This window comes from Natator depressus, chromosome 3 (genome assembly GCF_965152275.1).
Source record: "Natator depressus isolate rNatDep1 chromosome 3, rNatDep2.hap1, whole genome shotgun sequence".
NCBI lineage: Eukaryota > Metazoa > Chordata > Testudines > Cheloniidae > Natator > Natator depressus.
The window spans coordinates 46437306-46453465 of record NC_134236.1 but is presented as its reverse complement, the minus strand read 5'-3'; the positions used below and the strand labels follow the sequence as shown (position 1 = coordinate 46453465).

At 37.8% G+C, this 16160-nt stretch overlaps 1 protein-coding gene across 2 annotated transcripts in view; it reads right to left on the bottom strand.

The window, feature by feature from the left end:
- Window positions 1-2744: 2744 nt before the first annotated feature.
- MCPH1 (microcephalin 1) overlaps window positions 2745-16160 on the bottom strand; it is a 235243-nt gene continuing 221827 nt past the window's right edge. For both annotated transcript variants that reach the window (XM_074947793.1, XM_074947792.1), the window contains 2 exons: window positions 7281-7518; window positions 2745-2874 (listed from right to left, as the gene is read on the bottom strand). In XM_074947793.1, the coding sequence (XP_074803894.1) occupies window positions 2819-2874; window positions 7281-7518 (294 nt within the window). In that variant the 3' untranslated portion in view covers window positions 2745-2818. The remainder of the gene's footprint in view (window positions 2875-7280; window positions 7519-16160) is intronic.

The window sequence follows — 16160 nt, the reverse complement described above, 5'->3', positions numbered from 1 at the left end:
AAAGCTTTAAAATACCATAAGGCTGAATGTTTGTACTATGCAGAGAATGTTCCAGAATAACCACCCAGTTACTCTCACCATAAGAAGACCTAAAGATGGAGAATAATACTAAGAGAAAAAAATCACTGCTTAACACACGTAGGTACGCAGCTTGCAGTTTGTTAACCTGTTATTCACCCTTTCATTGATCAAACCAGACTCCAGTTACTGCAGACACTCAAACTTCCATATTCTCCAGTTTTCAGCCAGACTTCTTTCTATTTCTGAGTTGTTAACCTTTCTTGACCACAGGATTCTAGCTTATTCAGCTGAGGTAGTGTTTCTGCGACACCTCTGATCATGGTTTGGAAATTATACAAACCAAACTTCACTGACTGTCACTCTTCTTATTCAGAAACATTAATTAAAAATTCTTTTGCAACTAAGATCTTAAGTGCCTTCACAGAGAAACAAGCTTTAGAGTTAATAGCAGCTTTCTGGCTCAGAATCTGTTGATAGTACCTTTCCAGATGATGCAGTTATCTTGGGTACTGTTTCATTAAGACACAGGAGTTTCTTATACTGGAACCATAAATAGAAAACTAAGCTACACAACACATTTTACAAGCATTTTTATTTAAAAAGTAATAACCTCCAAAATGTGGCCCTCTGGATGGATCAGGAAAATAAAAACATAAAAGTAGCTAAACAAATCTGTGCTTTAATAAATCCACAACAGATGGCTCCTATATTAGCAACAACGTAGCCATTTACAGGCTTGTTATCCACTCTTTATAGTGCCCAAAGGCATTTATAATCTAAAACTGCTTGCAAGGAAATCAATGCCCAATCCACCCACCTACCATTAGTTTCCACTCTTGCCATCAAACACTCTTCAGTCAATCTTGTATTATTAGCCACTGTGGCTGTAAAGAGGAGGTTTTAGGCCCTATTTTGTTTTGGAAGGAGCCCTTTTAGAATGATGCAGGGTGCGAGGGGTGAGCCACTATCTGCCAGCTAATTGTTCGGGGCCCAATTCAGCACTTAAATACATGCGTATGTTCAATTGACGTTGACCTCTGAACCGTCATGGAGAGCAGTTATTGAACAGCACAGGAGTCAAATTTCAGTTAAAGCTCTCATGCAGGGATGACACTGTGATCTGGGGTCAGGGACATTTCTTTTCTCTTTGATTTCACCAACGATCTTAATATGCAATTTGCTATAGTGAACAATGCTGCACAGTAGCGCTGACTGACTTCAGGGCTTGTGGACATGCAAAGAGAAACTAGTGTGTAACTTTTTCTTGTTAATGTGTGTCTTGTAGCTTCTGAGAGTCTTAATATCCCTTAATGGCAGTCTTATTGTTGCTTTTATTCACACTTCAGTCTAAAAAGATAATGCTTCTCAGTTTTAATGCCAATGTAGAAGACTTACAGTATTTGAAGACTAGTGGAGACCATTTTAGCTGATTTCCTCTCATCCAATGTCAATGTTGTTGTTAACATAAGAATCTATATTTAATAACATGAATTCAGCTAATGATTATACATAATGCACCATGGCCAATGATGATAAATGCAAAGTAATGCACATTGGAAAACATAATTCTAACTATACATATATAATGATGGGGTCTAAATTAGCTGTTACCACTCAAGAAAGAGATCTTGGAGTCATTGTGGCTGGTTCTCTGAAAACATCCACTCAATGTGCAGCAGCACTTGGATCACTTGATGATGACCTGTTCTGTTCATTTCCTCTGAAGCCTGGTATGGGTATTGGTCATAGTTGGAAGACAGGATACTGGGCTATATGGACCATTGGTCTGACCCAGTATGGCCATTCTTATGTCCACACTGGCACTTAAGTCAGCATGAGTTATGCTGCTCAGGGGGGTGGCTAATTCACATCCCTGAGTTTTTATCATTGTGTGTGTTACATGTTTACAGGGCAGGTATGAAAACAAAGTTCTTGGCCTCAAAACCTTCCACTCTAGATAACGATGCTGAGATTTTCAAAGCAATCTAGGCAATTTGGATCACCATCAATTTCAATGAAAATTGGGCATCCAAATCCTTGTGTAGCTTTGAAAATCTCAGCTTCAGTGCACAAATACAAGAGGGAACTAGAGCAGTGCGATGAAATGATGATGTTTATGAAGTATGTATCTTGTGATTTTTGCTTGGAACTTTTTATTTTTAGTGCAGAATTTCCATTGTCTTAGTTTAACAATTCTCTGAGGGAAGGACTGGGGTTGAAAGGCATGTGTAATATGTTGCAGTGAAATTATTTGATTATCCGTTACTTTTACTGGTGCTCATATGTCATCCCATAAATATGAGGTTGTATAATTATATCTAAATATATACTACATACTACGTTTAAAAAAAATTAGACATAACCCTGTGCCCACTTAAAAGTTGTCTTCAGACTGGTTTGTGTTTGTGTTTGGAATTATTACACCAGGATAATCTTTCCATAAGCACCTAAGTGACAGGCTCTTAAGTCGAAAAGGGGACCTGGGAGCCGAAGTCACTTAGGTGCTTTTGAAAATATTGCCTCCAGTGTATAATCCTTGTACATGAGACCAGAATTAGGCCCAAAGACTTGCACAGTATACAAATAAATACAAAGCAAAAGGATTTTTATTGGGCAAATACCTTATTACAAAAGGCTAATCAAAGGATTTCATTAGACAGACATTTAGATGAGACTCACCACACTATACCAAACTTTTGGCTGTGTTAAAAAACCCATTACTGTCTCTTCTTACTTAATTGAAAACTGGACACCTTTACTAATTTCCTCACAACCATAAGGAGGCTCTTGAGTTCGCTCACTGCTGGAACATGTAGTTTTCCAGAGGACATATCCTGTGCTGAGTGACTGAATCTACAGGAAATCAAAAAGAAATATGTTATATACTAGCATATTAGGATGAATGCATAACAAATAGCTTCTTATTAAAAAGGAAATATATGCTTTGTATAACACAATATACGCTACTAACAAAATAAACTCAGCAGACTGAAATTTTGGTATAAAGTACCTCTGAGGAGCTGAGAACATAGGGAATGAGAAGGACCATAAAGATATATGCTGGTGGTATAGTATGTACACTGCACACACCTCCAATCTGCTTTTTTAAAAAAATGCTCTATCTCTCAGGTATCAAATATGTGATTGACTGTAGGACTAATTTATTCAGTAGCGAACAGCTGGCATTGGGTGTGGAAAGCAGAATGTATATAACCAGAAACTAACTAGATTACATAAACTAGGGCTACATTCTGATAACAATAAGAGCATCAACACTGGATAAATCCCTGAGTAATATATGAATCTAGCCATTTGACTGGATTTGTATTTGTACAAATCTGATATCCCACATACTTTCAATATTAGATTGGAAGGGACACATTTTCAAACAGGTCTGTACTCAGCCTCCACTTTTTCTTGGGTATGTGTGTACACTCACAATGTATAGGTACACTGACCTGCGTGCACACTTTAACTATTCTAGGTGTGGATCTACAAACCTATGTGTATACCTAGAAAACTTGCATCTATTGGAATTGATTCAGGATTGGATTGATTGATATGGGATTTTGGGTCAGCCCATTATAAAGATACGGCTCTTTTGCAAAATTGAGAGCCTAATTTGGACGTTGACAGCCCCTCCTGCAAACTTCAGTAGTGTTTGGATTCAGAGATCTGGTTCAGGCACAACTCTAAAGCACTATAAAGAGGTGAACTAGGAGAGTAATTACTTCATTACAACTAGGCATGGCAGAATTCAATTTTTTTAAAATAAATTGGAGACTATATCAATGTTCATTTTAAGCATTTTTTTATTTTAATCTATTTGAATTTTTACAGTTGCCATAGTTTTGGGTTTTAAACTTTATTCTATTTTTTTATTTAATTTTTTATAGTTGTGGGAGATTATGGGGGATCAAACAATTATCTAATGACAGTAGATTTTGAGATTCAAAAAGTTAAAGTTTTATAGCTGTTTAAAAAACACTGTGTCAAAACATATAAAGGAAATAGCCTTAAATCAAACATTAAGTTTGCAAGCAGCAGTTTTTTACTTTGCCTATCAGTATTTTTAATTCGGTTTGTGTGTGTACAGTGAAATCTATGTTTACCAACATTTACTGACAAAAATCTAATCCTTCCACGCCTAATTATAACAGGTTAATTCAATACCCCTAGCAAGATGAAGGGGAATGTTTCAAGTGGCAGCTAATTCCAGCTGAGACTGGTTTTCACAGAGCTCCACCCACACAGCTCTCACAGGATACAAAGGGACAATATGCAACTAATGAAAAGCAAGCACAAGGCATTACATAGAACACTCTCACAGCTTAACATAGAGAGCACGACACTTAGCGTATGTCTATACAGCGATAAATAGCCCACAGCTGGCCCAGGTCAGTTGATTTGGGCTCACTGGGCTCAGGCTCCAGGGCTGAAAAATTGCAGTGTGGACATTTGGGCTTGTGCTGGAGCCCAAGCTCTGGGACCCTGTGAGGATGGAGGGTCTTAGAGCTCAGGCTCCAGCCTGAGTCCCAATGTCCACACAGCAATTTTTAGCCCCACAGCCCACGCCCCACGAGCCCAAAGCAGCTGACCCAGACCAGCCGTGGCTGTGCCATGGATATTTTATCCCTGAGTAGTTGTACCCTTTCCTACTGAGGGCTGTAAATTAACTGTTTCATACACAGTAATTACCAAGCATTCTTTTAACAGCTTGATTTTCTTTCTGCATTGGGAAGGAGATCAGTTAAATGAACTAAAAATATTTCCTAGCTCGTTTATTTTTTACATGCTGACAGTGTGGGCTGCTGCTGTCCACACCTCAAGGAATTTACAATAAAAACAGACAACTGGCCTGAAAGTGTTTCTGCTTTGAGCATGGTTTCACTGTCCCCCTAGGTTCTATGGAAGAATTGGGCTCCTCAATTTTGGACCTTAAGAATCTGGCAGGAGAGGCTACACAGTGCACCATGGAAAATATACATATAATTCAGAATTATATGTATATAAAATATTTTTAGAGATGAGCTAAAGCTGTAAAAGCACTGATGTGCCAAAGCACCCCTCTTATAGGCGTAGATTCACCAAGTTAGAGGTGTTAGTGCACTGCACTCTTTCCAGATGCTGATGTTCGAAGACTGATGGCCTGGCTCACCATCCTTCCATGGTGCCAATGGATCATGTACCTAATGGTTCAAGTACTTGTGCATATTTTGACGTTAATGACCGTTTCTGGCAGTCAGGTAGAGGAAACATCTCACCTCCAGAGCCCCTGGTGTCTATATATTTTAAGGCTCTTGTGCCAATATTGATCTTTTATTAAAAATTGTCTGGAAGGTGAAACAATTAAAAACAACAACAGAAGTTAGATGTTTAAAATAGAAGTATGCAATTATAAGAAAATCATGATGAGGCTATAATGTTTGGGCAAAGATTATTGTATTAATTTCCCCACCAGAATTTAATATAGTAGCCATGCTGTACTATTTGAAAAAGGCACAGGAGAAAAAGTGGATCCCTGGACTAAAATTATGGACCAACTCAAAAACAACACAAACAACATAAACTATTGGTTATGCATACATTGTTAAATGGATGTTAGAATGTCAGTTGGGATTATTATTTATGTCCATCTGGAAGTTATGCTTGAAATACTAATATGTCCAAATATATTGTTTAATTTACTACATCACAGTTCCAGTCTTCTCCTCATGCCCTATTTCTGGTTCTTTGGAGTTCTTACATACCATACTATGCTGTCTCATCTTATCTTTCCTTTTTTTGGCACACCTGTTATTTAATTCTGTTATGACTTTAGAGAGTGGCTCTCACATTGCAGATCAATCTAACTAAAAACTCACTTGTCTTTCAACTCTTCAATAATTTTATCTTTTATAAAGTATGAAATATACTTTTGTTTAGACAAGTGTTTTCTCCCTTACAACCCAGGTTTTCTTTCTGCTTCAACCTTCAGCAGTGTTTTTACTCAGACTTTGCAACATTATGATCAGACTGATTTATTTAACAACTAGTATCTGAAAGCTTTAGTATCTGCTGTAAAGCAGAAAGTAAAGCTATCTTATTAAGAAGACTGTTATTCAAAACACAAATATCTTATTTTCTTGTGTTGTATTATGCAAAAAGATTCTTTTTAGGAGGAGAAGACATGGAGCTAATCTAAAAGATAAATACTCTTAGGACTGTGAATCCCAAGTAGATCACCAAAAGTTTTCTTCTGTGGGGATATTGCAAATGTACACTCAATTTACTGCAAGAACTTCAAGCTTAAAACTAATTTCTATGGTGTCTTAGGAAAAACCACAGGACAAGCAACTCCCAGGAACTCAGCACCCACAGATTTTAGCAAGAAATTTTCTTCAAGCAGAGTGATAGTCATAGCAAAGAACATTTCAGACATGCATACTAAATTACATATTATATACTACAAGGCAGATCCTCAGCTGGTGCAAAATGTCAGAGCCTATTGAAGTCAACAAAGCTATGACAATTTGCACTAGCTGAGCATATTCCCCACGTATTTTTATAATCTTGAAAGACAAATTTTTCACCAGACATTTTCAAGAGAGTGCTTCCTAAGTGTTCTCTCATAACCTACTTTAATTAGACAAGTATCACATTTAAATGAAACGACTCCCATGAAATATGGAGGGCACAATTTGAAGTAATTTGGACAGAACTATGCTAGGTCCAATCCCTAAAGGTGGGTCCGAAGATCAACGCAGCCCAGCCCTAATTTTACCAGAAAGTCCCTGACAGCATGAAGTCAGGACTTCCTAAAGGGTAACTGTAGCACAGTCTGTTCCATTCTCTTCTCTCCACACTCTCTCTCTGGTAATCTTCCATCCATACTTAGAGCTTGTTTAAATGGAGCAGCACTGCTCAATATGAGGATGCAATTTCTAAAATTCACTTGTGCATTAATTGGTCTGTGTAAAGCCTGCTGGTACATACTAAAGATTCCCTAGTGCTCTGGAACGTAATGCACAGCACTACATTAAGGCCCATTAGTGAGCAGCAGCAGGGTTTACACAGACCAAGTGCACTACACTAAAGCGCACTAGGGATCTTTTAGTACACACCAGCAAGTTTACAAGAACCGATTAATGTACACACATTAATGTGCTTTTGAAATCACATCCCCCATAGGGCATATTACCACACTGTGTAGAAAACCCCTTAGCACATTTGAAAGCACATTTTATAGGATTATATTGGGCTGAAATTAAATCTCTTACCTAGTATCCATTTTTCTGATAAATATTTTATTTCAGGTTGCTTCTTTCCCAAATATTCTCCAATATAGATTTTGGCCTGACGTAGGGTTTTACATATTTTTCCTCCACACAACCGAACAAGTTCACTTAGCTTGTCACATGGCGGTTGACTGGCAAGAGATATAAACATTACAGGCTGACTTGAAAAGAGGTCCTGCTGATATTTTCCTGATGACAGGTGGCGTTGAAGTCTGCAGATCTGTTTTTAAGGAAACAAGGAAATTAAGAACTAACATGTTTCAATTTCATTTATAGGCAGCAAGTAAAGCTAGTCTTTGCATTTAGGAAAAGAATTACAGGATATGAAAACAACTTTTTACATTCCCATGTAAACTCTTGGGTAAGTCATACCATGATTAGCTAACAATCACTATATATTTATTTTTTTATTTATGACTTTTTTTGGCTTGATACAAAAGCCAAAATATCCATGTGCCACTTATTTGATTTCCATAATCTAGCCAGGTATTTATTCAATGCTCAATCTAACATGGTACTTGAATACCTTACAAGTGTATAAATGCAGCAGGCAGTGTAAAGATAAGCTCTACCTTTGGTTCTCTCCCTCCCTTTCTGCAGCACAGGTTGAAGGAATTTGTTTAATAGTATTTTCATAGTAATTTTTAATAAAAAAGCTAAGTAGATGAGACGGGTTTTGTGTTTCTCTCTGAATGTGGTGAGAATGGTGGGCGCTTTTAGGTCTTGTAGTAAGTAATTCCACTTTGGTGGGCAAGATGCTGAAAAACCTCTATCTCCTGCTTCTTCTGGTTATAGACAGATCATCGGTCTGATTATAGACAGATCATTGTTCACAGTAAATCTTGGTCATGAAGTCTTTTGAGACCGCCCAGGTCCAAGCCACTGGAAGGCTTTGACCATTAAGACCAACACATAATAAACTTAATCCTATATTTTACTTTGAGCCAGTTTTAAGAGGCATTAAGGGAAACCTTTAAAAATAGGCCTTGTCTGCAGTAGGGGCTTTAGCGCTGATGTAGCAATGCATATGTGTAAACGCCTCAAACCTGGCTCCCCTGAAATCAATGGCAAAACTCCCATTGACTTCAAAAGGGACCAGGATTTCACCCCTGGTATTGAGATGCACTATGCTACTGTAAACCATGGCTTGTGCTGGTACAGCTTACATTCAGGTTTACCGGTGGCAACTATATTTGTGTAGTTACACTACTGCTAAAAACTCCAGTGTAAACTGGGCCTTAGGAAAGTAAGATACAGTATGTTAATGGATCTCGATGGAAGTTGGTGCTCAGCATCCTTAGTCACAATAACACACATGCAATTTGGTTGAGAAAATGCAGATGACTAAGTGTAAGGGTCACATTCAAAACATCATAGACTTGTATTGTTGGAAGAAGCTGGATCCAGCTGCAGATCTGAAACAGCCCAACATATTTCAAGGAAAAGAAATGTAGTCCTGAACCCGGGGAAAAAACGAAAACACTATTTTCCCTGCAGGTCCACTGTCCATATTTGCTTAGAAGGTTTGGTAGGTATAATGAAGTGAAAAAAATCCTAGGCAACCAGAACATGGAATCAGGGAAAATATGCCATGGTAAGGGTAAAGACCCCTTTGTGATTCCCCCCATGTTGAGGATTAAGCAGAAGAAATGCTGGAATTATAGTAAAGAATACCAGAGAAGTCTGTTCAGTCTAGGATCAGACTGGGCCAAGAATACAGAGAATGAGTGGACAGAAGATTACTTAAAACAACCAAATCCAGATTTAAGATTAACAACATGTGTGTATATATAGTGGGACTATTACACACTGTACCTGTTGCATGCAAACTCTTTCCCTCTTTAGAAGACTTTTTCCATGCATAACATAGAAAGAGAAAAGGAAAGTCCTTTACAAATCTGTGCAGTCCTTAACACTATTAATGTGGTTGTGTACTTACAATTAAACAAGAAAAAGGCTGATTGATATACATGAGGAGTGTCTAGCAATTTCTTCTCCTGGTAGGTTTGGTATACTCTGGAACAGGGGTTCTCAACCTTTTTCCTTCTGAGGCCCCCCAACATGCTAGAAAAACTCCCTGGCCCACCTGTGCCACAACAACAGGTTTTCTGCATATAAAAGCCAGGGCTGGCGTTAGGGGGTAGAAAACAGGGCAATTGCGTGGGGCTGCATGCCACAGGAGCCCCTGCAAAGCTAAGTTGCTCAGGCTTCGGCTTCAGCCCTGGGTGATGGGGCTCAGGTCCCCAGGCTTCAGCCCCATGTGGTGTGGCTTCAGCTTCCTACCCTGTGCCTTAGCGAGTCTAACACTGGCCATGCTTGGAGGACCTCCTGCAAGTTGCTTGAGGCCCCCCAGTGGGCCCTGGACCCCTAGTTGAGAAAGACTGCTCTAGAAAGGGCAGATAGAGTACTGTGGAATGAAAAAACATTTCCTTGAGCTCAAATATGAAGTTCAGAACTATTCTGGTCAGGTTGCTACTGCAAGTACTAAAGACTAACCATTACCCCTAAACTATCTAGAGCTGAAATAATCAAACCATTATAATAAAAGGGTTTTTTATAAGCCAATTAGTTGCAGTACATAATGACTTGAGCATTCGGGCAGGGGTTCAAAATGATGTTCATAAAGATGACAGATGTATGTTGCACCAGTTAAAGTCTTTTCAGTGTCTGATTTCACTTCCCGGTAAAGTTCAATACAGCAATCAAATCTGGAGGTCACAAATACATGGAACGTCACATCTAAGTCTTTGTCTGCCAGGATTAGGTAAAGTCTCATGGCCAGCCACAGGAAGAAGATGGCATTTAAAAAAACAAACAAACCACAACAACAGCTGCTATTTAGGTTTCCAGGGTAAGTAGAGGTCCTAGGAGGACACTGTGCTACAATACCACTTAATCAGTGAGGGGGCAGATGTCCTTGTTGACTAGTTCATTGAAATATCTTCCTCATGCCAGCAGCGCCTCCTCAGTCTAGTTCAGGTTTAACAACATATACAATAAATGCACAAACTGATAACTGGATCTGCCAAACCTATCTGATATTTTTTGTCCCTGTTTTCCTTGTTGAAGGTTGGTGAACTGGCTCTTAGGTAATAAACAACAAGAGCTACAGTTGCCAATACAAGAAGAGATGAAGGCAAAAATAAAAGTTTGGGCACAAGAGTAGCTGAGATATTTTTCGATGCTGGTAGTTTTTCACGAATGTGAAAAATAGGGAAATGATCTGAACAGTGGACTCCTGACTTTGACACTGACTCACTGTGTCACTTTGGGCACTTAAGATCTTTGTGCTTTAGTTTACAAATCTATGGAGTCGGGATGAAAATGCTCATCCAATTTACAAGGGGTTGTGAAGATTAGTTAATGTTTGTAAAGAGCTTTCAGATCCTCAGATAAAATTACAAAGCAGGTTTATTATCTTTATAAGAGGGAGTTTCTTAGTGTTGGTGATCAGTGCCAGACGAACAAGGAAAAACAAAGCCCATGCTGAGATAACACAGGCAGCAGCAGTTGCGCAATCTCCATCGATGTCATTCTTCAGAGGAGTCAGTCCTAAATGAAGGTAAAACTTTTTATGCTCATGAAATCCTTGGCTGCTCTGCTGAAACTACAAACCGTTAGTTTTCTATAAGCTAGCTTGCGGGACATTTTAGAGAAGCCAGAAGCTGATAGAGTTAAGGCAGGCCAAAAGGGCTAAAATATGGTCAAAAATGTGTTGTAGCTATTTATTCTTACAGTGTTCAAACAACATATGCATCAATAAGGTCAAAGAGAGCTTTCCCAACTGACTTCAGTGAGTACACGCTCAAGGCCGTAATATACTTTGTAATCTCTGATGTGCAAATAAAAGGCAGGATTCTGGTATTCCTGTGATTGCACTTACTCACTTTCATGAATTACCAGTTATTTCAAAATGTGTATTCACCAAGCAAACATAAAAATGCTTTAGCTAAAAAGCATTCAGGTAAGAAGTTCAACAAATTATACACTATACTCTAATGAAAACAACCCAGAAACAGAGCCTCATGATAAACATGATCCTATCTTTGGTGGCTCAAATAGCCTTCTTCTTCCGTTAGAGAGAATTGAGAACATCTACTAATCTCCTGAGTTGCTTATATAGACAAATCAGCTACATCTGAAAGGAGAAAAAATAATCACCAAGAGACATTAAATTAGTGTTAGTTTATCTAAAATTAACAATCAGACTTGATTCCAAGGGACCTTTGTGCTCGACTTGCCATGCTGCTTTTTTTAGTCTGGCGCTCTAGGGCTTCCAAGATTAAACTGATTAGGATTGACAAGATCTGTTTATGTTAAAAACCCAACAGGACATGAGTTTCTTAGATGGAAGACATACAATTTAACTTGATTTTAATCCTGCTGTTTCACACATTTTACAGGACATGATTTTAAAAGGCCCGTTGTATTCCCACTTCTTCAAACATTTTCTCTGAATGCATTTATTGTTGAGGTGACTCATAATGAAAAATTGTTTTATTTGTACAGTGAGTCCTACTACTGGAAATACACTTGGGTTAAATTAATATTAAAGGCAAAAATTGCATGAATGTTATATTAAAAATTTGCACAGCTAATCACAAAGAGTCTGGAATGTAAATGTTATGATTCCAACAGAAACATTAGGTCAAGCTGTGTTGCACAATCCATGTAGTTTGGTATATATGTTTGTGTTATAAACGCTAAGGTTGGGATTTTCAAAGGAGTTAAAATGCTGAAATCCCTTTGAGATAGCTCCTACCTTTAGCCTCTTTTGAAAATCTCAGAGTAATGTATTAATCTACATATTGACTGGAATAAAAGGAACAGCATATTGTACATTGTGCAATATGACCAAAATTAAGTTTCTCTTTGGACCTTACATTTTGCTTTTCCTGACGCTTTTATTTTTAAGTATAGCTTTCCAGCCAGATTGTGCTTGGATCCTGCTCAGGTGTACAACAAGGAGAGAAACTCACCCAGAGGCTAGAAATAACTGAAAATCCTGTATTCAGACAGCACAAGGACTCTGCAGGGCTAGCATTGCTTTCAAAGCCAGCCTACGCATAGAGGAGTGGAGGTAGCCAGTCTTAGAAGAGAAAACATATTGCACGCTCTGGAAGCCATTTGACCACCCCCAACTTGGACTAGAGATTGAATGGCACAATCCACCTCTTCAAATTGAATTACCCAACTGTCTTTGTAACATCAAAGAGTTTGCAGCACTCCAGGACTGCTGCACACCCTTTGATTTTTTTTTTTTAAAGTTTGAGCAAAATCTTCCTCATTTCAATCCTAATCAGAGACCAAACGTGAGAAAAATTCAGCCCAAAGAAGTGAGTATTTCCACAAATAGCATTTGTGCAAACAGTTATTATGGAAACTATTTCATAACTGTAACGATAATAGGCATGACCAGCACCTGCTATGATATCAAACACTGATGCTAATTCTCCTGTCTAATTACTGTATATTCCTATCAGGTGGCTCTGAGAAGAGAGTCCCACTGACTATAGTCATTATTCAGGATTTAGATATTTAGCTTAGTTCTTTCATCAGACAGATGAACCGGCAATAGCACCCCCCTTACATTGTTTGGCACTTTATAAATCATAAATAATAGAAATGAACAATTTATAATCCCCTTTGAACTGAGGATTTGAAAAAGATCATCATTACACTGATTGAAAATTAAAGGTGTTGAGAATTTATGATGTAGTAATGCAGCATTTCTTCATTACAATAATAACAACTGATCAACTTTCCTCCATTTTTCATGTCTTACATTTTTAATTCTTCAGACTGTGGGTTGTATGTTACAAAGAATATTAACAATAGCAGCAAATAGGTAACATATGATGTATTTAAATATATTGCACGTATGCAGGATTGGGATTTTTTGCTTCAGCCGTTACATTTAACTTCCTCTTTCTGAACTAGAGACCTCCATAAACACTATCATTTTTAGTAACAAGTGCTACAGTTGTGCCTGGAACTTTATGAGAATGTATGAAAACAGGTCCCTGGACAAAAGTACTTCCAATCCAAGACCTTGATCCTTTAGTGAGACTCGGGAGAAGGCCAGATCCACCTACAGCTGAACCTCAGAGTTACAGACACTTCGGGAATAGAGGTTGTTCTTAACTCTGGAATGTTTGTAACTCTAAACAAAATGTTATGGTATTTCTTTCAAAAGTTTACAACTGAACATTGACTTAATACAGCTTTGAAACTTTACTATGCAGAAGAAAAATGCATCCTTCTGGTTCCAAGTGAGGTGTGTGGTTGACCAGTCAGTTCATAACTCTGGAGTTTGTAACTCTGCTGTTCTACTGTATTTGTAAGATTGGAGCCCAAGTCATACCAGAGTAAAAGAAGGTAAATGATCAGGTTGAGGAGGAGATGAGTGAGGACTGCAAAAGAAAAGTCATAGGGCTGATTCTGATCTTGCTGACACTGATGCAAATATTGACATCAGTGGAATTACTTCTGATTTACACCAATGTGAGGTTGGAATAAGACCCCACAAAATGTATATAGTAACCTGCATCTCTATCTTTTTCTATCTGCCCTCAGCCTCCTTTCTGATTTTGGGAGAATAAGGTCAAGTGTGAGAAAAGGGATGGATGGCACAGGAGGGGAGGTTAGTAGCAAATGGCCATATACCTGACACACACAGTTCATTAGCATTCTTTCGAAAGTTACATGAAATATCAAGTTATTCTAAGTCTTTTTAAGGTACAGTACAGTAGGTATCAGAGTTTAACTAAAAATGCACTCAGTATAAAACAAATTTAGGTTAAAGAAAATATATTTTAAAAAGCATGATTTGTTTTGGTTATTAATCCTTTTGTCTTTGCGAATTATGCATGTGGTTTCCCCACAATATACTCCAGAGTGGCCTTTCAAATTCAGGTAATAAAAGTATAAGGACATACCTAATGTTCCTACTTTTTTTTGATGTAACTGGAAAATTATTCATCAGTGAAACTGCTCCCTTCCTATGAACTACACAAGTATTAATGCACATCCTATAAGAAAAACAGTGTTGTATTTGAAGTACTCTCCTGCCTGAAACATGGTAGTAAGCATGCAATTCTGCACAAAGATTAAGGGAAAAATATTGCCCTAAATTACTTCAGCTAAAGGAAACCTTGAATTTAGTCTACTGTCACGAAGGCTGAGTTCACTTACCAAGCTTCTGAAGTATAACATCAAATAAAATCCACCATTAATACAGATTTATAGCTATATAATTGAGAGGTAGAGTGAACATTTTCAAAATTATGATGGCAGAGTTTTGTCCATAATGCTTGTCATTCACAGGAGATACATATTTTTTTGGCACACGTTTGAGGACCAAATCTTGTTGCTTGTGAAGTCAATGGGTAATTGACCATTTCCTTTAACCAGAACAGGCTCTGACCACTAAAGGGGGAAAGGTTTGATTCCCTACTCTGTTATACCAGTTTTAGGCTGGTATAATGGCACTGAAGTCAATGGATTTACAGCAGCATAAAACTATGGTGTAACAGAGTGGTAAATCAGGCACAAAAAATAATATTCTCCATTAAGCTACAAATTTAGTAAGAAAGATAGTTCTAAAAATGGAGTTTAATGGAGTTGGGTAATATTGCTGGTGAAATCTTAAGGTCTGAGTTTACAGTTTCAGTGGGATTCAATATCGTTAAGGGTGCTCAGTATCTCTGAGGATTGAGACATTAGTATTTGTATTTGCTGACACTGTAGTTCTTCAGAAACATCTAGGGAAGAATATGGGCCTAATTTATTGCATATATAGGAAACATTACACTTACATTGTCCTACATTTTCAGGTAGTCTGTCACTTTCTAAAAAATTGAAAGGAAAACACATATGTGGAACCCCAGGCACATTTGAAGATGAAGAGTACACAAACATGAAAGTGAATAGAGTATCAACCTGCTTCTGATAAAGAATAGTATAATGCAGTGAAGACAGCTTAGAAGTACGGTTATCCTGCAGTGAGGGTCTTGAAGAATCTGCAGGATCCTACAGGGATCAAGGAAGCCTGCATAACTATACACTAGCTTAGTGTAGGTCCAAGGAGGTAGGTCCAAGGAGAAATGCTCTAGGTTTTCATCTTTCTAAATGTCAGTATAAAAGGATGAAAATGATCAAACCAAACAGTGTCATTGTTTAGATAGTAACAAAGTAAAGTGCAAACTTGTTATATCATAGTGCTTAAAAAGTTGGCTTGATCTTTTTTGTCCTTTATTTATTTTAGAAATTTGCTATTAGGTCATTTAACATTATAAGCAGTTTTAAACTTGAAAATGTTATTCAGTAAATATTTTAGTTTAAAACTATATTGGAATGCTGCACTAAATAGTGGATTTTTAAAATTAGGTGCTTCATAACTAATATGATCTGGTTAAGAACTGGATTTTCCCTAAACTTACCAGCTGTTCCATGCAGACATTGTTCTTTGCCTGTGAAGAATTCTATTGAAGTTAATGGGGTTGCACATGAGTGCATAGTCCAGCAGGCATGATCAGAGCCATAGCAGTATGCTCAGCAAAAATTACCTGGGCCAGCTTTTCTGCTCTAATAGCTACAATAGTCTCAACCTTTCCTTTATTAGCATCAAGGAATTTCGTTACTAGGGCAGGTACTTATCATTCTGTGAAGAAAACTCAATCTGTAATGTTTAGTGCAAATTATTGAAAATATCGTATCCACATTCTAGTATATTAACTGGAACTGATGTTTTTCTATAAACTATCAATACTGTCCAGCGAAAGTACGGGCTCCCATTTTGTCAAACTGCAGAAGCACAAGATTTCAAATGACAGAAATGCTAACACCCTTTTTGTATGACTG